At 43.3% G+C, this 21,740-nt stretch overlaps 1 protein-coding gene across 4 annotated transcripts in view; it reads right to left on the reverse strand.

Annotated features, from left to right (window-relative positions):
* KANSL3 (KAT8 regulatory NSL complex subunit 3) overlaps positions 1-21,740 on the reverse strand; it is a 2,067,031-nt gene that overhangs the window by 2,007,665 nt on the left and 37,626 nt on the right. For all 4 annotated transcript variants that reach the window (XM_044084373.1, XM_044084371.1, XM_044084372.1 and 1 more), the window contains exon 2: positions 7,490-7,747. In XM_044084373.1, coding sequence (XP_043940308.1) covers positions 7,490-7,710 — 221 coding nt within the window. In that variant the 5' untranslated portion in view covers positions 7,711-7,747. The remainder of the gene's footprint in view (positions 1-7,489; positions 7,748-21,740) is intronic.

Below are 21,740 nucleotides of genomic sequence, written 5' to 3' on the forward strand. Positions count from 1 at the left end.
GAAAAGGACAGTAGATGGGTTTGAAAATACTCTACAGGTCTGCACCTTTTACTTTCTGGTTGGACCCTCCGACCAACTGCATGACCGACCTGGTGATGAAGATGACAACATGGAGAGTGTCTTGAATGCTTGAGCTTATACCATCTAAGCCTGAAGGGCCAATAAGTTCCAACATACAGGCAAAAACCGATGCCTCAAATGCTGAAGCCCTCACCACCATGAACCTCACTGAGGCCAAATTCAAGGAGCTGGCATTAAGGATTTGATGCCAAGATCCAGTCAGCTCCAAGGAAATTGGAGTCAAGTGGACTGGATGCTGCCTTGGTACCAAGATGTTGGATGAGAGTTGTACCAAAGTAAAAGCGAACCAGTAGTGAAGCTGGCTTTAACCTACAGGCTCTAACACATGTGCCTGTAAAAAAGAAAACTGGAAGCTAAGGGCCAGTCCAATCCACCTTTGAAAATGAAGGGGATGGGATGACAGCATATCTATGCACTGATGAAGAATCTAATCATGCAATCTCAGTCCAAATCAGTGATACTGCTGAAAGACTTGGTAGACCTAACAGATAATGAGGAGGGCGGGGAACATAGAGACTTCCTCCTATGAGCACCAGCTATAACATGGTTCCTTTGTTGCAGACTTGTGGGGGATGAATACTGGTTTGACACTTATGGGTGCTGAAGTCAAGGGCTTTACTGGAGAGGGAAGCACTGACGGGATCAGATTTCAACATCTTTTGTGGAGAAAACCACATAGCAATCCACTTTTTCTTTTCTTCTCTTGTTTTCTTTTTCTAGCCTTCTTCTTCTCCCTATCTTTCTCTTTATCATTATCTTTGTCCTGTGACTTGTCCCCAGAATTAGAGGAGAAGACCCTTGGGATTCTGTTTTTTCCTCTCAAGCAGTGAGCAAGGTTCAAGAGTCTTGCAAATTTTTTGCTTAGAGATGGTCCAGACCCAGGCACAAAACTAAAAAAAAATTCATGTGTGTCCTGGGAGCAGAATCTTGTGCACACACTTTTTGAATTTCGTAGCTTTGGCCATAACTATCACCAACTAACAAAGAAAATAATGAAACAGTATTTCAACATACCAGCTATGAATTGCAACAAGTACTAAAACAGAGATTAAGATCAAATTTAACAGCACAGACCGATTATAAATATATTTAAGTAAAAGTTCTAATAAAAGGAGTGATTAAGCTCTGGTCTAATCGGGAGGAGGAGAGGAAAAAAAAACACACACACACATTTTATATATACATATATATATATATATATATATATATATATATATATATATACACACACACACACACACACATATACACGTTTTATATATACATATATATATATATATATATATATATATATATATATATATATTGTATATAATGTATATAAATATAAATATAAAATAATGAAAGCACTAACCATGAATGTTCACATCACCAAACCAAAACAATGGTCCATAGGTTCACAGGTGTGTACTAGGCTAATGGTTCTGGAGCCTTTACAAGCCTAGCCCATAGAAGTGCACAAGGATCATGCCGCCAGACTTTAGTTCCGAGTGCCTCTATCAAGCATAACCACTGGAATGATCCACAGGGTGAACTTTCTATTACCCATCCACTCATCAAGATTTCTCTTGAAGAGGGTCAGCGAAGTGCTCTGCTTGACATGTATGGGAAGTCAATTCCAGAGCATGGGGAGTCTCTGGGTGAGGAATCTGCCCCTCCAGCATGTTCTGTTGAATGTGGTACTGAGGTTGAGGTCACTGGAGCGTGTGGTGTGGAGGGACCGGGATTTCTTTAGATGTAGCATTTCTAACAGAGCTGGGCCAGACATGCTTTGTAAGTCAAGCAGAGATCACCTCTAAGTAGGTAATATGAGACAGAGAATAGCTGGAGTCTTTTGAGTCTGTCCGTGTATGACATGTGTTTAATGCCTATGATCCTCTTCGTGAGGTACTTCTGTGGCCTCTCCAGCTGTTGCAGGTGTCTAGTGAGGTACATGCCAAATGGGGCATTATACTCTATAACTAGTCTAATGAGGGAAGAGTAGTGAGAGACGATGACCTGTTTCTTCCTGGATCCAAAAATTTAGAAGGACTTTCTGACCACAGTGGCAATGTAGTAGTCAAAGGGCAGGCTGCTGTCAACCTGCATCCCCAGATCTCTTATAATGCATTCAGTGTTCAGTGGGCTCCCATCAATGTGGTAATTAGTGGGAACTGAGTTTTTACCAAAGGGGATGACGACGCATTTTTTGGCATTAAGCCAATCACTGGTCTCAGTGAGGCTTTTCTGTAGGATGTCTGCATCACTTGGGGAATTAATAATGGTTCCCACAGCTTGCAGCAGTCTGTGAACTTGGTCAGCCAGAGTTCCTCTGTGTTAGCCTTGACTTCTGAGAAGTAGATGCTGAACAGGAGAGGACCCAGGACCGATCCCTGTGGGACTCCACTCGTGACTGGTCGGCAGTCTGACTTGGAGTCCGCTACTTTCACACTGTGTATTCTATCTGTGAGACAATTTGCAACCCACCTAGTGATATAGGGGTTGATGGCTATTTTAGTGAGTTTATCAATAATTCCCAAGTGAGGAATGGTATAAAAGGCCTTGGCCAGATCGAGGTAGGCTGTATGCACTGCCTTACCTTCATCCACAGCCCTGGTGACTGACTCAAAAAAGTCAACCGGGTTAAGCAGGTATGATCTCCCTTTCACAAAGCAAAACTGCGTGGGGTCTAGAGTTTGGAGATTTCCTACATCTTTGTTAAGCAGGTCCATGATGATGCACTCCATAGCTTTACATATCAGACGCGTCATGCTAATGGGGAGATAATTCCCAGGGTCTGTATTCGCTCCCTCTTTATGGAGAGGGATGACTGTAGCAGTGTGCCATTTGCTAGGGACAATCCCTGAGGTGAGGCTGTGACTGAACACAGTGCACACAGATGTGGTGCCAGTTCGCTTTGTAGTTCATATAGAACAGAGTCAGGGATATTATCGTATCCCATGGAAGCTGTATTCTTGGCCTTGGACAATGCAGCTTTAAACTGTGCTGCAGTAATGCTGGGTGCCTGGCATTCTTCCGGTACTGTGATTGATCCTTTAGTGGTGGAGAGAGGGGTAAAGCTGGCACTGAATCTGTCATCCAGTATGTTGGCAACATCTGTTGGCTCAGTATAGGAGGTACCATTGTGCAGTATCTCAGAGCAAATCTGGGTACTGCTGTGGAGGTTCTTGATAAAGCTATAGAAGGCTTTGTGATACTTTTTAGTGTCTGCTGCAATACTGCCTTCATAGCTGGCTTTACAGGATTTGATGAGGGATCTCAACTTTTTGTTGAGGCTAATAAGGGAGTTTTTCCAGTCTTGGGACTTCACCTTTTTCTGCAACAGTCTCTTCCTTCTGTTGTAGAGTTTATTAATGGCAGGGGACCACTAGATTGGCTTCCTTTTTTGGAGGAGAGCGTCTTGGTTCTATTGGGTATGACTTGTTTCATGCATGTGTGTACATGTTCCTACAGTGCACTGGTGTACGATTTGGCAGTAATGCAGCTATTTTTCATTGGCATGGGTGCCGTGAAGTTAGCCACCTCTGTTTTTAGGAGTCCAAAGTCAGCTTTGGAGAAGTTTTTCAAAGTGGTTACCTTTGCGGGGGGTGTGGGTGAGATGTGGATTTCCATGGTGATTAGTTTATGGTCGGATCTGACAGGGAGGGATTGACTATTGGTGTAGAGCAAAGGTCGCCCATGTTAGTAATAACCAGATCAAGGATGTTGCTTCCTCTAGTGGGGGTCAGAATGAGCTGGTCCAGGGCATTGGAATTGATGAATTCCAGGAAGCATGGGACCAGTGTATTGATGCTTGAGTAGTTCTCCCAGTTGGTGGAGGGGTAGATGAAATCTCCTAGTAAGAGAGTGTTGGGTTGGAACTTGACAGATTCCAGGGCACTTAGGAACGTGGAGTGAGAGTCTAGGCACATGGTTGGGGACCCATAGCAGGCTATAACCTGGATCGCCAACTTACCCAATGTTAGTCGTACCTGAAGTATTACCGATGTGTTATGCTGAGCTACTAGTCTGGAGGTGTGCATATCCTTTATGAATATGGCGACACCACCGCCTCTGGCGCTTCGGTCCATGTTTCGGGGCCGAAAGGTGTGGAATGAGTTATAGCCTGGTAGCGCAGGGGTGCTTTCTGCCGTTTTAAACCAGGTCTCCATTACAGCACAAATGTCGGTGTTCTCCATTTTGAGTAGTGCTTCGAGCGAGCGCATCTTCAGATTTAGACTTCTAGCGTTGAGCAGGATGACCCTCAGATAGCATTTACTTATAGCTGTTACGGTGGTAATTTAGTGTTTGGAACACTGCCTAAAAAAGACACTATAGGGGTGACAAGAGCCTTAGCCAGTACCCGGAAACCTAGGGGTGACAGATGCAGGCCATCTCTGGCAAAGCATCGAGGTCTGTCAATCATGTCATCTCAAGCAGACAGACACTGGATCCCTTTAGAATGACACCAGAAACTTAGCCAATTGTTGAAGTCAATCACTTTTTGTTTGTACTGCGGTTTCATTCTGGGTGGTGGTAGGATACTGCTCAGGGCTAGTGTCATACCTGCCTGGGCCACATAATCCGAGAGCTCCACCATGTCTCTTTTCAGGTAGTCCAGGGAGGTGTGTCTCAGGTCATTCAAACCCACACGGACAATGACAGAGTCATACTTGTACTTGTTGTGGAGTGACCTGAGTGTGTGTGTTATGTGACGGATTCTGGCACCTGACAGACAGCTGACTTGTTACCTTCTCCTTATTCAACCTAGTGAGTGGGACATCTGTGTCCCTCACTACTGGGTCACCTATGATTAGTGTACTGGGCAATGTGTTTAGCCTTAGGAGCTTAGGATGAGGGGCACACTGTGGAGGTGAGCTATGTGTCCTGTGGTTTGTGCTGTGTTGTGGTGGTCGAGTGCGTTTCTGTCTTGGATGTCTCTGCTGTTTAGATAAATTACTACTGAGAGCCTCCGAGAAGGTGGGTGTGTGGTTTGTATTTTTAAGCGAGAGCTGTGATAGTGGGTGTTCTGGAGGGCTGTGTGTTCCATGTCGTGTGGTGCAGGTGTTGACCTTCTCCTCTTGACTATCTAGTCCAGTCTTGGCTGGAGAGTGCACAGCTTCCAATTTGATGATATAAGTGCATCTCTCATAAGTCTGAGTGTTCGGAGGTAAGAGGAGAGGGTTGTCCTTGTACATGAGGCAATTGGTGCACTGCCTCAGAATGCCAAGTGCTCCAGTTAATAGGAGAAAACACAGGGAACTGCCCTTTAATCATGTCAGGAGGGGCGGTCATAACTACTAAGTACTGGGGCTACTTCCATGAAGAACGACTAGTGCTGATGGCACTTAGGTGTGCTACAAAAACCTGTTGAAGTGCAAAGTGATTAAGCTATTTGAAGTGCAAGAGAGAAAGAACTAGCAAAATCTAAGGGAAACACTGAAGCACAGACTTTCTGGCACCAGTAATAGTTTGCCTCAGTTCGGCACCGCAGTGCGGAGCTTAAACAAGTGCAAACCTGCGCAAATGCAGCTTTTAAACAAGAAAGTTGAAAGGGATGGAAAAACTGCCCAAATGGCCAATAAACTACAATTTCGGGGTCAGAAATCACTCCTTTTATGGTAGATAGGCTACCTAGTGCTTACCACTCCCACTAATCAGCTAAAATGCTTCCCCAATCACAGAAAAGCTTGGGGGCTCAGAAGCTTACAAACAGTCCTGGGTACAGCAAATCTGTACCTGGACTAGATTAGTTACAGGAAACAGTCAAGCTGGCTGCTCAGTGTCAATTCATTTGGAAGATAAGTATCGACATTCAACAGTTACTGAACCGCTCACCATCTGGAGAAAACACCATTGTAAAGGTATACATATTTATACTGTTTTGCAGGGGGCAAGCCTCCCTGCACCCCCCCATGTGGGAGGCTGCATTCCCCACACCCCCTGCTAATTATATATTCTAACTCCAAGATTGCATTACAGTGAGGAAAAAGGTAATTTTCCCAATCCCCACTGTAATGCGATCCAATTAAAAACTCAGACTCTCAAAACTGCGAACACAAGCTACATGTGGACGTTTCAAAGTCAACAAGCTTTGCATTCGCAGTTTTGGCTTTTTGCACCTTTACCTTCGAACTCATGATAGATGGTAAGGTGTGTTTAATGATTTTGATAGTAAACCTATACACACACACACACACACACACACACACACACACACACACACATACACACACACACACACATACGTTATGTACACTTTTATTTTTATACAGCAACTACAAAGATGTGTGTCTGGAACGTTTCTCCCCGGGCCTCCGCTGAATATTGGCTTAGTTCCAAGTCGGACTTTCCCAGTAAGCAAATGTTAAAATAAATAAAAATCTACAAAACAAGGAAGGGATAATACTGACAAAGACATAAGCAAAGAAATTTTCTGAAGGAGTCAAAAGGCTGCACCTTCTGATAAACTGACAAGGGCAGAAGGAGTGAGTCTGCAGTAGATGGTAGCAAACAAGATCCGGGGTACTGTACAGCTGCAGGTGTATTATAGAGAATGGAGGAAAGGACAGAGCTTTGCAGTATAAAAAGTTATCGTCTTGGACTTCTCATAACGGCAGATACCCCATAAGGTAATGCAGACAAAGGGGACAATATAGGATCATGCGGTTTACAGAGAAAGACATTATGGTTATGAATAACATAAAACCTCCAACACTGAATAAGTCATTTGCTTCAGATTTTGTACAAAGTTTAAAGCCCTTTATTCCTCTCAGCCCTTCCCTTTAGCCCAAGAGTAACCCAGCTTCCGTTAAAATACACATTCTCCAACTGACTAACCAAAGGTAAAATGTATACCTAAACCTTTAACCAGGCACATGCAGGTTTACTGTATTCATAGTGTCATCTACTACTCAGGCAAACACCTTTGCAGGTATAAACACTCTCACTGAACATTTGCTTCAGATATGCTGGTATTTCCACAATATCCTGGGAAACGTGTCTTAAATATACTATCACTAACTGACATGCATGCCAAGGTATTAATTCAGACAAATAAGTGTTTGTAAAGGCCACTCCCAAAGTGCAGTAGAGTGCTAAACAGTTAAATAAACTCATCTATCTCTGGAAGAAGGTGAGCAATTTCTGTACTTAGTACGATAACCCAGTCATTATTTTTTTATTAACTTAAATAACTACAAAAAAACATAAATGGCATTGTTTCTTTAAAATCCAAGATGTTGTTTTCATAAAGGTTATATACAGACGAAAGTGAACAAGACAGTCAATTTTCTCTTAAAATATATCCCATTCAAATCCAAACATTAAGTCAGTGTCAAACCCTGTACAATCTTCTAAAATGCTGGCATGGAGAAACATACTTATAAAGTTTATCACTAAATAAATAAATTACTTCTAAATTACTTACACAACATTGTCCTGATGTCTCCGTGGCGTGACAAAGAGCATGCGGGTAGGGCGAGCATTACTGGCGTCAGGGTGTGCACTCCAAGGTTTCGCATAGCTGTGATCCAAAAATACTAAATCCAGTTCCCTTTCATGTACTGACAGCTGAAACAACAATGAAGTCCCCATCCTTCGTGCAGAAGTTTGAAAATCACGTTCACCTCCACGATACGCCATCTCCATAAATGTTTATGGTACTTTAGAACAAACATCAATCAACCTAAGAAAAAACAATGAAAGTATATCATCTTCTAAAATCAATGTTGTTTGTTAAATCCATTAGTCTATTAATTGTAACCAAAAATTACATTTAATCACAGGACAAGACCCATCAAGTAATCCTAGGTGACATTAAATGGCAGGGCACTCAGCTACCCCTGAGTAAATTAACTACATTTTTTTCCCCCGAATGTCATTCCAACAAGGATACTTCAGCAATTAACTAACTAACTAACCTGTCAAAGTGATCAATACAGTTGCCATGTGGATAACCCTGTGGAACATGGTTACAATGCTACAGAAAATAAAAGTTCTGGCTACTTACCATAAAATATAGCCCCCAGCTGTAGGAACACATATGGCTTAAGCAGTCGATGCAAAGTCTAATTGGTAGAAGAAAAGAAAGTCCAAGGCCACTTTCCTGTAATGCGCTACAGTTGCTATTCTCTAGTCTCTCCATTTATGGCCCAAGCAAATACATTAATAGATTTATGTAGCCCCTTCCCTAGTCCTTAGTCTACTCCTAACCCTAAACATCACACAGACATTCCCACCACTAATGCCGAAGCCTTCTGCATATCTGTACTTACTGTAATCAAACTTACATCCTTAGTACAGGTATCAATTCCACATAATTCCAAATCTTCCTTTCATAAAAAAAAAAAAAAAAAAAAGGGTAGGGGGGAACACTCAGCTGAAAAAAAAAATGTTGCAATATGCATGTTTATATATATATATATATATATATATATATATATATATATATCCACACAATTTACCTCTATTTGATATATGTACACTGGACTACCAGAGGTAATGCTTCACAGATTTTTCTATACAGAGAGAATTGTCACTCAAAAACACTAGATGACCTAGAAAAGAAAATTAACAAAAAGGGCTGATTTTTTAAGAAATATATGAGAAAATCTGGAATGGTAGATTTGAACTTATTACCTTGAACCCAAAAAGAAATTTACATTTAATTCCCTAAGGTACAGTAACTGGTTTAGACTGGATAGAAATTACATTTCACAGGAGCATGCACACTTAACTGAAAACTTTGAAATACAGCCATTAACTATTTCAGATTATGTATCAATAAAGATCTTAAAGATGAAGGATCATGAAGTACAAATGAGATGTTGGTGCTTATGTACTTTTGTTAAACAGGGTGGAATTTAAGGAATGGGTAGTGGAAAGGATTCAAGAGTTACCTGGGGTAGATACACAAATGCATGGATCTCGCCATACCCAATAGAACCAAGACGCTCTCCTCCAAAAAAAGGAAGCCAATCTGGTGGTCCCCTGCCATAGACAAACTCCACAACAGAAGGAAGAAACTGATGCAGAATAAGGTGAAGTCTCAAGACTGGAAAAACTCCCTTATCAGCCTCAACAAAAAGTTGAGATCCCTCATCAAATCCTCTAAAGCTAGCTACGAAAACAGAACTGCAGCAGATAGTAAAGACAACCACAAGGCCTTCTATAGTTATGTAAAGAATCTCCACGGCAATACCCAGATTTGCTCTGAGCTACTGCACAATGGTACTTCTTATACCGAGCCAACAGATATTGCCAATATACTGTCTGACAGATTCAGTGCCAACTTTACCCCTCCAGGACCAATCACAACACCAGCAGATTACCAGGCACCCAGTATTACTGCTGCACAAGTTAAAACAGCACTGTCCAAGGCCAATAATACAGCTTCTACAGGACCTGACAATATCCCTGACTCCCCATGCTATGGAACAGACTTCCCATTCATGTCAAACAGAGCACCTCACTGGCCCTCTTCAACAGAAATCTTGATGAGTGGATAGGAAATAGACAATTCACCCCGGGGATCACTCCAGTGGCTCTACTCGACACAGGCACTGGGAACTAATGTCGGGTGGAACGATGTCAAGGTAATTCTATGGGCTAGGCTTGTAAAGGCTCCAGACCATTAGCCTAGTACACACCTATGAACCTATTTCTTCACAAGAGATGACTACAGAGTGGGACAAAATGAAAATATTTTTTAATAGCATGGTAAAAATAAGAGAGAAAGAGAAGGGAAAGAGGAATTATTTAGAGGGGTTATGAAGTGGAATCTTACAAAAGATGGAGAGCATCAACTGCTGAATGCTACAGGGAAAATAGTATTTGGATAATATGCATTAGTTTAGAAAAAGATCATTGTTAAGTAAGTATTTTTTGCTCCCACAACCAGAGCACAAAAACTATTAGCACAACGACTTAAGCAACAGAAAACAGAAAAAGTGTTGTCAAATGTAGGGAGCCTATGACAGTAAAAATAACCAGAGACCCTGCAGAGGTATTACAGATATTTCAGAAATTCTATGGAAATCTGTATAAAGCAGAGGAATGTGAAAACCAATAAAACACAAACATAAAAATGGTTACAGAATTCTTAACTATGCCAAGGTAAGAGGAGGATGAGGCTCAAGAATTAATAGCCAAGATATGAGAAGAGATAAAAATTAAGTATAATCAAAACAATCAATCAACAGGGAAGTCTCCAAAAACAGATATTGTTCCAAACTCAAAGACAGTTCCAGTATCTTGGAAGAAATCTGTGGTGACTGTACTGCCAAGAGAGGGTAAAAGCCCTTCAGAATCAGCCTCATATAGCCCAATTTCAATTATGAAACATAATTATAAAGTGTTTAGGCCTACAGTACATAGGATGGATAAGATGTTGCCAAACCTGACAGGTATGGATCAATGTGGGTTTTTGGAGGGCAGGCAAACATTTGATACCATAAAAAGAACAATGATGATCCAGTGGGAGGCAGAAAGTAAGTAAACATGGCTACTGTCGGTGGGTCTTTATGCAGAGAATGCATTTGGCACATCAAAAGAACATCATCAGGAACACTCCAATATAAAGCATTTGTTTTATACTGGTTCTGGGCGGTTTGAAAATACTTTGATACATTTATGTTTTGTAATCCTCATTATGAGTTTAAATTGCAATTAAGGTTACTAGCTAGCTGATTATAATTGATCATAACTCATATTAATTAGTGATGTAGTATTTAAACTTTAGGGCAGATACTATCTTTGAAGCACTGAAAAAAGAGCCAGTCTTGAAAGCTTTCCGTTTGTACTGATTTGCTGTTTTTGTTTTAATAAACTACTTTACCAATGGTGATGGCGTGTTCCTCATATTGATATTGTTCTTTGGATTTATCGTTGTTTTTTATCTTGGAATACCTTGGCTACATAGAGGAATTGTGGGTATCAAAGCATATGGCACAGTTAGTTGGGACTTTATGAGGAGGGCAATAGTAGCATTTGTGTTCCCTGACAGAAAAAAATAGTTAATTAGGAAGATATACAATGGGTCAAAGGCAAGAATTAAATTGGGTGGGTTCCTCTCTACCTAGCTGTGTTTTAACAGAAAAAAGAGGCAGGGGTGATCTCTTTCCCTTTTGTTGCTCAATTTACTGGAGCTAGTGGCAAAGAAAATAAGAACTCACCAAATTCAAGGTTATAACTGGTATGATAATCAAGAAAATAGCCTTATTTGCAAAAATTATTCTGTGCATGACAAATCTAGAAAAGAACATTTCAGAGCTGTGAAACAGCTTTAGTTCCAAGTTTTTTTTTTTCAGGATAGAAAATAAATGAAGATAAAACAAGAACTAGAGCAGTAAACCATTTTCCCATGCATTAATTGGTTCAGCAATGCTCATTTATGGGGACAAAAGATGAAGAACTTAGGTGTGTGAATTAAAAATGAATCTACTATGGCGGCTAAGGATATGTGGGAGGACACTAAACAAAAGATATTACAAAACTGAGAAGTTGGAAGTTCATGACTTTGGATATTAACAATAAAGTGTAAGCAGTGGTGTACAGTAACCCGGGAGGCCAAGCATGGACTAGAGCGTCTCTGGGGGGAATCCCCTGTTGAGGAAATCGGAGTGAAGAACTCTTTGCACTTCGCATTGGAAGGAGATGCAAAGAGATCGCAACAAGGCTGTCCCCACGCAAGGAAGATCTCCTCCGCTATCGAATGTTTCAGAGACCACACGTATGGCATTAGAATAGTCCGACTCAATCTGTCTGCTAAACTGTTGGAGCGTCCTGGGATGTGCGTTGCAATCAGAAACCGACTGGTGGAGATCGCCCACTCCCACACTTTCATGGCCTCGCGACACAGAGGGTAAGATCTGGTTCCTCCCTGTTTGTTGATGTACCAGACAACTGACATGTTGTCTCCCTGGAGGAAGAAGAGTGTGGAAGGCTTGCAACGCTAAAAGCACTGCTTTCATCTCCAGAACAGTGATGTGCATTCTGTTCTCGATCTGGGACCACGTGCCTTGGACCGTCCTTCCCCAGATAATGCCCCCCCACCCGAGCTAGGAGGCGTCCGTGGTTACTGTGGCTTGGGCTGTGGGTGAAACAAATGGTTGTCCCTGCTGCGATCTCCAGGGATTGGACCCACCAGAGGAGTGACGCCCTGCAGGCTTTGCTGATTTGAATTGGGTATTCTATAGGGAGATCTAGCCAAGACAACTGTATGGCTAGAGTCCATTATAGAACAGACATGTGAAGACGTGCACAGGGGAGGATAGAGATTGCTGCAGCCATAGAGCCCAAGGCTCTGAGAACGTCGCCCACCTTCAGTAATCTGAGGCCAAGAATTATTGATACATGAGCCCATAGACTCTGGACCCTGTCTAGCGTTAGAAAGACTTTCAGTCGAAGGGTGTCCAGCCGTGCCTCGATAAAGTCCAAGATCTGTACTGGGTCCAAGAGGGACTTGGAAACATTGATAGTAATCCCTAGCAGGTCTGCAAGATGAAGAAGGAGTCTCTGGCTTGGCAAACAAGATGCTTGGTGGAAGCAGCGAGGAGCCAATCATCTAGGTAAGGGAATACCTGAATCCCCTGAAGCCTCAGGTGAGCCGCACACCCTGGGGGCTGTGGCGAGACCGAAGGGTAGGGCTCTGTACTGGAAATGATTGGCTCCCAGCCAGAAGCGAAGGAATCTCCTGGAGCTTCTGTGAATCTTGATATGGTAGTATGCGTCCTGGAGGTCTATCTAGCACATCCAGTCGCATTCTCGAATATAAGGTAGAATGGACTGCAGGGTGACCATCCGGAATGTCTGTTTGGCGACAGCCAGGTTTAAGGTTGACAGGTCCAAAATGGGACTGAGGTCCCCCATCTTTTTTGGCACTAAAAAGAACCTGAAGTAAAAGCCTGACCCAGACTGATCAGGGGGGACCGGTTCGATGGCTCGTTTTTGAAGCAGCTTGGAAACCTCTAGCGCTGCCGTCTCCCTCTGAGCGGGTGGGACATCTAGAAGGTGCTTTGGTTGGATTGGAGGGGCAACAAACGGGATGGTGTAACCTCTGGATATTATTTGAAGCAATAACAAGCAAAACGGAGAAAATTTCGCCCAACAAGACTAGTAATCCAAAACAAAAAGGCGAAAAAAAAGGAGACACACTAGCCAAAAGTTCAAGTCAAGCTTTATTTTAACTTAAAATAAAGCTCGACTTGAACTTTTGGTTGGTGTGTCTCCATTTTTCGCCTTTTCTTTTTGTATTACTTGAAGCACCCAATGATCTGCAGATATGGACTCCCACGCAGTTGGGTTCAATTATAATCTTCCCCCAACTGCCTCCAGCGTATGACAGTCGGGCAACCCCTCAAGGCTGCTGTGCGGGCCTGTCCAAGAAGGGCTCCCTAGACCCAAAGTTCCTCAGACCATCTCTGCCTCTGGGACGGCATCTGTCATGTCCACCTCTGCCTCTTGGGGAAGAGTTGCCCTGAAAGTCCTGGGAAAACTGTGATTTCCAGAACCACATCTTCTTTTGCCCTCTCTGATTCATGGAAAAAGATCTTTGAGGACTAGAGAAGCAGATTCTGACGGCAGACAAGGTCTTCCTGTCTTTTTCACTCTGGACAAGGGTGTCACGTACGGTCTTCCCAAAAAGAGAGGAACCATCAAAGGGAGCATTTGTAAAAGAAGCCTTGAAGGGGTCCGCAAAATGACGAAGTCCGAGCCAAACGTGTTGCCTCATGGTTACGCCAGTCCCATCCGCCCTAGCTGCTCCGGAGGCGCATGGACGTGTTTGATACGGACTTCAGAGTCGACATTGTCGAGGAGAACAGACACTTGTCCTCCTGTGACAAAGACTCTGAGGACGACTCAGCTAATTCCGTGACTAGGTCTCACTGTAGTCGTATAATGTGTGCCAAGTAGTTCAGCGCTCATATGGAAAACATCGCTGAAGAATATACTCGCTTCCCAAATCGATCCACCGCCCTGGACTCCTTGTCCGGAGGGTGGACCAAGGAACTTTCCTGAGCCAGTTCCCTCTTGGTGGCTGCTGCAACCACCATAGCGTCCACAGGTGATCCCTTATACCATGCCTGTCCATCCGAGGGTGGAGAAAGAATCTTGCCCGGGCATTTAATCGGCTCTATGGTGCCAGGCTCTTTCCATGCCCACATGGTAATAAGGCCTACTAAGGGATCTGCCGGCAGGGACACCCAGGACGTAGATGGGCTTGTGCCAAAAGCCTCCAGGATCACGGATTCATCCGTAGAAGGTTTTGGGGCTGATCAACCTCCCCTCTGGTGGAGGATCTCCATGATGTCTCCAAAGGAGACATCCTCGGGAGGTGACCTGGGGGGAACTTTCTCCTTCATCTAAATCAGTGTCTTCTGTAAGGGACTCAGGGGAGTCCATGTGCCTCCTTTTGCACGTGTGCTTACGAGGACCCTCTTCAGTGGGACTCTCTGAAGAGAGCTCATGAGCCGTGGGGGGTTCCTCAGGGGAACTGCCAGGGGCTCCTCCAGCAAGGGCTGTCCCTGAGACAAGCTGAAGGGAGTCATAACCGAATGCGAGGGAGTCTGGGCGGAATCCAAGGAAATAGGCTGGGGTCTCGATCCTTGGGAGAGAACCCTCTCCACCATGTCAAACGCCGATGGAGAGCGCACCTCCTTAGCACCCAACAAGGAGGAAGCTCTCCCCGGGTCCGCCGTGAGGATTGGGGCTGAGGCTAGGTTAGCCAGAGCTCCGAAGGAACGGCTCGGATCAGACAAAGTCGGAGCCCAAGACACCTCCATCCCCTCGGGTCTGACTCACCGTCCTCGGCCCGAGAGCTAATCGGATCCGAGGAACTCAAGGTAATCGCCGGAGTCGAGGTTGGAGGAACCATCGGCGCTGAATCCCCCAGCTCCGAAGATCCTTGGATCCATAAACCACGAAACTGCAGGCCGGATCGGGGAAGGAGAAATCAGATGAAAGAAGGGCATTGAGGTCCCCCCTCCAGAGGGAGAGGGGCCTGGTAAGACTCCCATCTGGATTTGGGTCCAAATAAATCTCCACATCATCCTGTCCATATCCATTTCAGAGAGATTCCGAGTCAAGCGCGAGGAAGCGACTGACTCAGATCTGGAGGAAGGCCTCAGCTCCGGGGAGAATCTGGGGGAGTGGAGCTGAGGAGACACAGGTCTAGATACCTTGGAAGGCGGGCTAGGGAAGGACTCCTGATCTGGATACCACTTACGGGGCCTATCCCCTTTCTTCTCTCTGTCTCTCCTGTCTGTATCTTTATGTCTTTTGTCTCTCCCTTTCGCATCCCCTAAAGCAGGTCTAGCGGGAGGGTGAGTCCCAGCCTGAGGGGGGGGGGGTGTTGGGCGGGAGTTGCAGAAGCCGAGGCTGAAGTGTCCAAAGTGGAAGCTGGGAGCAGGCCTTTAGCCACCAGTTTGGCCTTCCTGTCCTTCAGGGCCCTTGGACTGAATTCAGCACACACACTGCACTGGGCGGATCGCCCAGGCAAACAACACACAGCATGTGACCATCCGCTGGTGAAAGCTTATGGCTACACTCTGTGCACCTTTTTGAAAGTAGGTTTCGGCTGTTCTGACATTTTCACACAAAAGCAGCCACACCTAACAAACCCCAACACACTACTGACCACGCACACTCTATAGGGAAGGGAAAGGCCTACACAATAACTAACTCAAAACTTTTTTTTTTTTTTTGTAAACGACGAACAAGCATTTAGGGAGAGGAAAGGGAACTAACGAGAAAAACTCTCTCAATCACACAAGAAAAAAATATCCCAAAAGCTCTTACAAAAACTCTAAGACTCAGAGCTACAGAGACCACGATGCTGATGCACGAAGCGGCAAATGAGATCTAGGGGAAAGCGGGAAATGGTGATGGGTTATGGGTTAAGGGGGAGGAGCTTGGAGCAGATGCTTGTAAAGTTGCCAGCTCAGATCCGATATGGATCCAAATAAAGTACAGTTTTGAACCTACCATAAATGTAGATGTTCGAGTGTTCACTCTGCCGCAGTCATCACACTTGGGTTATCCTGCCATCAGGCGGTCCCGCAGTCGGCCCGAATTCCAAAGTCTTGGTCCGGCGTCGGTTGCTGTCGCTTCTTCCCTGACGTCAGTGCGCCAGGGGTATATAAGAGGCATCCGACACCATTTTCTTCAGTTTTTCTTGCCCCAGATGTCAGGTGTGTGTATATATATATATATATATATATATATATATATATATATATAGATATATATAGATATATATATATATATATATATATATATAGATATATATAGATATATAGATATATAGATATATATATATATATATATATATATATATATAGATATATATATATATATATATATATATATATATATATATATATATATATATATAGATATATATATATATATATATATATATATAAATATATATATATAGATATATATATATATATATATATATATATAGATATATATATATATATATATATATATATATATATATAGATAGATATATATATATATATATATATATATATATATATATATATATATATATATATATATATATATATATATATATATATATATATATATATATATATATATATATATATATATATATATATATATATATGTATATATATATATATATATATATATATATATATATATATATATATATATATATATATATATATATATATATATATATATATGGCTATATAAAAAAAATAAAACAAAACCCTAAGATACAAGCAAATACACCACAGAGGTAGAATAGGATAAAGTGGTAGAGATAAGTTCAGCTAGTTCAGAGGGGATGGACGGAGGGTAACCTGGACTGCAGCAGGGTGAACACTCGAACATCTACATTTATGGTAGGTACAAAACTGTACTATGTTCATCGTGTTACCCTGCTGCAGTCATCACACTTGGGTTGAATCCCAAAGCTAAGAAGGGGAGGTGGAGTCAAACAGGGTTAGAAGAAGCTAGTAGGCCCTGCAAAACTGCAGTGGCAAAACCAGCTCTAGTCTTAGAGTAAAGAGGTAAGTGATAGTGTTTGGTGAAGGTGTGCACTGAACTCCAAGTAGCAGCTTCCAGAATATCCTTGGTTGGCACTCCCCTGAGAAAGGCTGCTGATGTAGCTGTAGCCCTGATGAAGTGGGACCTAATGTTAGCAGGTACTGGTTTCCCATGATGTGTGTAGCAGAAACATATGCAATGTCCTAACCATTTAGAAATGGTCTGCTTTGAGATAGCTTTTCCTTGTGATCCTGTAGCATAGGCTACAAAGAGCTGGTCAGTTTTTCTGAAAGCCTTAGTTTTATCCAAGTAGTAACGTAATTGCCTGTGAATGTCCAAAGAGTGCAGGAGTCTTTCTCCTGTGTTCTGGGGATTTGGGAAGAAGGTGGGCAAGTGAATGGTTTGGTTTAGGGCCACACTGGATACCACCTTTGGCATAAAGGAAGGATTAGTTCGTAGAGAAACTCTGTCTTGATGAAAAATGAGGAAAGGTTCCACTGCCATTAGTGCCTCTAGCTCTGAGACTCTTCTAGCTGAGTTTATTGCTAGTAGTAGGGCAGTTTTCCATGAAAGAAATTTTAAATCAGTTGAAAAAGCTGGTTCAAAGGGCGGCAATGTAAGCTTTTCCAGGACAAAGTTGAGATCCCATGTAGGTGTTGGAGCTCTCCTTGGCGGTCTTAAGTTCTTAGCCCCTCTGAGGTACCGTCTTAGGAGTGGATGTGAAAATAAAGGAGGGTCCGTGCTGTAATGAGCTGAAATTGCTGAGGCGTGGATCTTAATAGATGAAAAGGAAAATCCTTTGTGTAACATCTCAGTTAAATATTGTAGAATCTGAGGAATGTTCGGCTCCAGGGGATTTAAGCCTTTAACCTGGTTCCAGGCGCAAAATCTTTTCCATTTGTCTGAATAGGTTTTCCTGGTGCTGGGCCTCCTGGCTTCCAGAATGACATCCATAACAGCTTTGGATAAAGGTGCTGGCTGGTTGTTTAGGTAATTTGCCATGCAGCCAGGTTTAAAGTCTTGAGCTGGCTGTGTAGAATCAGATTGTCTCGCTGGGTGAGCAGGTGAGGAATTTGTGTCAAAATCCATGGTGGGCCCTGGGCCATGGTCCTTAAAATTGGATACCAATGTTGTCGTGGCCAGTCCGGTGCAACGAGAATCATTTGTGGCCTCTCTAATCTGACTTTCAGCAGTACCTTTGCTAGAAGAGGCAGTGGAGGGAAGGCATACACTGTTAATGTTTTCCAACTGAATGAGAGGGCATCCACTTTCCAAGCTAGTGGATGGAAGGTCCTTGTGCAAAATTTTTGAAGTTGGTGGTTGTGGGGGCTTGCAAATAGATCTATGTCTGGGCGTCAATATTTTTGAGCTATCATTGCAAATACTTGTGGATCTAGTTTCCATTCGTGTGGATCCATGATGTTTCTGCTTAGGTCGTCTGCCAATGTGTTTTTCTTTCCTGGCAGGAATTGTGCTTGTAATTGAACCTGGTAAGACAATGCAGTGTTCCACAAGGTCATTGCTCGCCTGCATAGAGGGTAGGAACCTGTGCCCCACTGCTCGTTTATGTACCACATAACTGTGGTGTTGTCTGTCCTTATTAGTAGTTGTCCTGGGTGTAGAAGGTCCTTGAAAGTTGTTAGGGCATTCTGCACTGCTAGCATTTCTTTTTGATTGATATGCAGGTGTCTCTGATCTGTAGTCCATTTGCCCTGAATGCACTGTCCTGCCATGTGCGCTCCCCAGGCATAGTCCGATGCATCTGTTGTCATAGTTTGCCTGGCTGTGGGTAAGGTGAAAGGCTGACCCTTGTTGAGGTGACATGCCTGTGCCCACCATAGGAACTCCTGTTGAAGGCAGGGAATGAGTGGAATCATTGTTTCCAAGCTGTGGCTGTGCTGAGTCCATACACTTTTCAGGTACCATTGTAATTTCCTCATATGCAGTTTTGCAAATGGTATTAGTAGTATGCAAGATGGCATGAATCCCAAGGCCTGCAGAATTTTTCTTGCAGGGAGTTGGGTCTTTGTTGCCATTATTTTGAAAAATTGAAACAGCTGTCGTTGTTTGTCTGGTGTGAGATAAGCCATCTGGGCCGTTGTACTCAAGCTGGCACCCAGTAATATTATGTTTTGTGAGGGCACTAGTTTTGATTTCTTTTCGTTTACTGTGTACCCTAGGCAACTTAGAAGGTGTTTGACAAATGCCAGATGCTGTAAAAGAATGTCCTTGCTTTCTGCTTGAATAAGACAGTCGTCCAGGTATGGGTATATTTGAATTCCTCTTTGTCTGCAGTATGCAATTACTGGTGCCAGGCATTTTGTGAAGACCCTGGGCGCAGTAGATAAGCCAAAGGGCAGTGCAGAGAATTGATAATGCATTGAACCTGCAATGAAGCGGAGGTATCTTCTGCAATTTTGTCTGATAGGGACATGCAGGTATGCCTCCTTGAGGTCCAAAGTGACTAGCCAAGCATTCTTGCCCAGCATGGGAAGAAGCTGCTGTAGTGTTAGCATCTTGAATTTGGCACTTGCAGATAGGTGTTCAGAATTGAAAGATCCAGAATGGGTCTCCATGCTTTGTCCTTTCTTGGAACTAGGAAGAGTCTTGAGTAAAATCCTTGTCCTTGCTCCTGTGAAGGTACCCGTTGAATGGCTCTCATGTTCATGAGAGCTGCAATTTGTTTTTGTGCCTCTGCCCATTGATTTGGTGGCAGGTTTGGCATTCCTTTGATCCTTGGTAAGGTATGAAATTGGAATCTGTATCCTTGAGAGACAATGTTTAGAACCCATTTGTCTTTTGTGATGATGTGCCAGTTGTCTGCAAAAAAAATGCTAGTTTTCCTCCCAAGGGTGTTACCAGGAGAGATTTGCTTGGTAGTTTGAGGATAGAGTCATTGTGTCTGCCTTCTGCTACCTTGGGGCCTGTCTTCTCCTCCTTTCTGGGTAGCAGAACCCCATTGGCGAGGTTTGTAAGGTCCCTGTGACTGACTTCTGCCCCTTGGGAGTCTGTATTTGCCCCTCTGTGATCTGTCTGAAGCTGGAAAGGACAATTTTTTTGTTGGCCAATTTCTGCTGAAGCGAGGGGGTTGTACCTGCAAGAAATCCTTGACCGTTTGCATAGATTTAGCCTTATCCTCCATTTTCTTTAAAACCTCTTTTGCTTTGACACCAAATAATACATCTTATTGTAAAGGTGCATCTAATAATTTTGCTTTAACATGGTCAGGGAGGGTTTGCTCTTTTAACCAAGCATGTCTACGAATGACAGAGCCAGTAACAGCTACTCTACAGGAAGCTTCCAATGAATCAAATCCGCATTGTAAAGTATGCTTGCCCACCTGTTCAGCTGCATGCAACAGATCCTGCATTTCCTTGAATTCAGGCTGTCCTGAATGTGTGCTCATTTTTTGTTTTAACTGAGACATCAGGAATTGTTGATATTTCAATATGTGAAACTGGCAATTTAATGCTATCATAGCCAGAGTTGCAGAGGTGTATATTTTCTTTCCCCATCTATCTAAGGCTCTGGAATCTCTTTCAGAGGGCACAGGATTTTTAGCCATAGAAGCTTTTGCTCCCTTAGGACCCTGGGAAATGGTTTCTGGGTCAGCTATAGGGCTTTTATAAAGGAATTTGTGTGAGTCAGGTACTCTGTGGTATCTGTCTGGTTTGGCTGGAGCATGAGATAGAGAGTCTGAATTTAAACAAGACTCCAAGTAGACATCATCCACAATATCTAAAACAGGAGGGATAGCAAGAGGTCTGTGCTGGGGTAATAAAAGGAACTCTCGGAGCCTTTTCTTAGAATCTGAGTAATCCTGGCCTTCCCAGTGGAAATGTTCCCTCATGGTATGTAATGTTTCCCCAAAGGAGTAGTCTTCAGGGGGAGATGCTGAGGGAATAGAGTCTTCAGCATCAGAATCCTCATACGGTGGAAAAGTGTAATCCTGTTCCTCAGAAGAATCTGAGGAGAGAGAAACCTGGTCAGAGAATGCATAATCCTCCTCTTGTCTTGGACGGGAGATGGGAACCCCTGATAAGTGTAATTAAATCTTCAGCCATCTTAAGCATCTGTTTCTTAGGCATGGGGCCTTGACCTGTAGACTGATGAACAGATTTCTTAGGCTTTAAAGGAGTTTTAAGCTTAGCATAAGATTTAATGGTGAGTGTAGTCGGTCTGAAGACACCTTCTGCAACCGAAGGTGTTTCCTCTGCACCGGTGTCTAATTCTGCTCCGGTGTCGGTAGATGGCTGCGTTGGCCTAGTAGACTCCGCTTGGGAGACGGCAGCTGTCTGGGGTTCCAGCTCTGCAGTAGTCAGGGGCTGCGTAGGCGCCTCACTGAAAACTGGAGAACCGGCGACAGGCCCAACTGAGGCCTCGGGGTCTGGCTTATTCCTTAGCTGCCTGTCCTTATCCTTGCGGTTTTTATGAATTGCGGTCGTCGGCTGCTCCGACGGCATGATATAATTAAATTTCCTACCAAAGTAATGCCGTGCGAAGTCAAAATGGGATTTGATAGTGCGTTTATTAAACCTAGCGCAAAACCGACAACCTGCGACGTCGTGGTCTGGGCCTAGGCAAGGAATACAATAGGAATGGAAGTCCTTATGAGGTATTTGCTTCCCACAAGAAATGCAATTGTTAACTTTTTC

The sequence above is a fragment of the Protopterus annectens genome, chromosome 9.part0, assembly GCF_019279795.1.
Source record: "Protopterus annectens isolate FY-2018-M chromosome 9.part0, PAN1.0, whole genome shotgun sequence".
Taxonomy (NCBI): Eukaryota; Metazoa; Chordata; order Ceratodontiformes; family Protopteridae; genus Protopterus; species Protopterus annectens.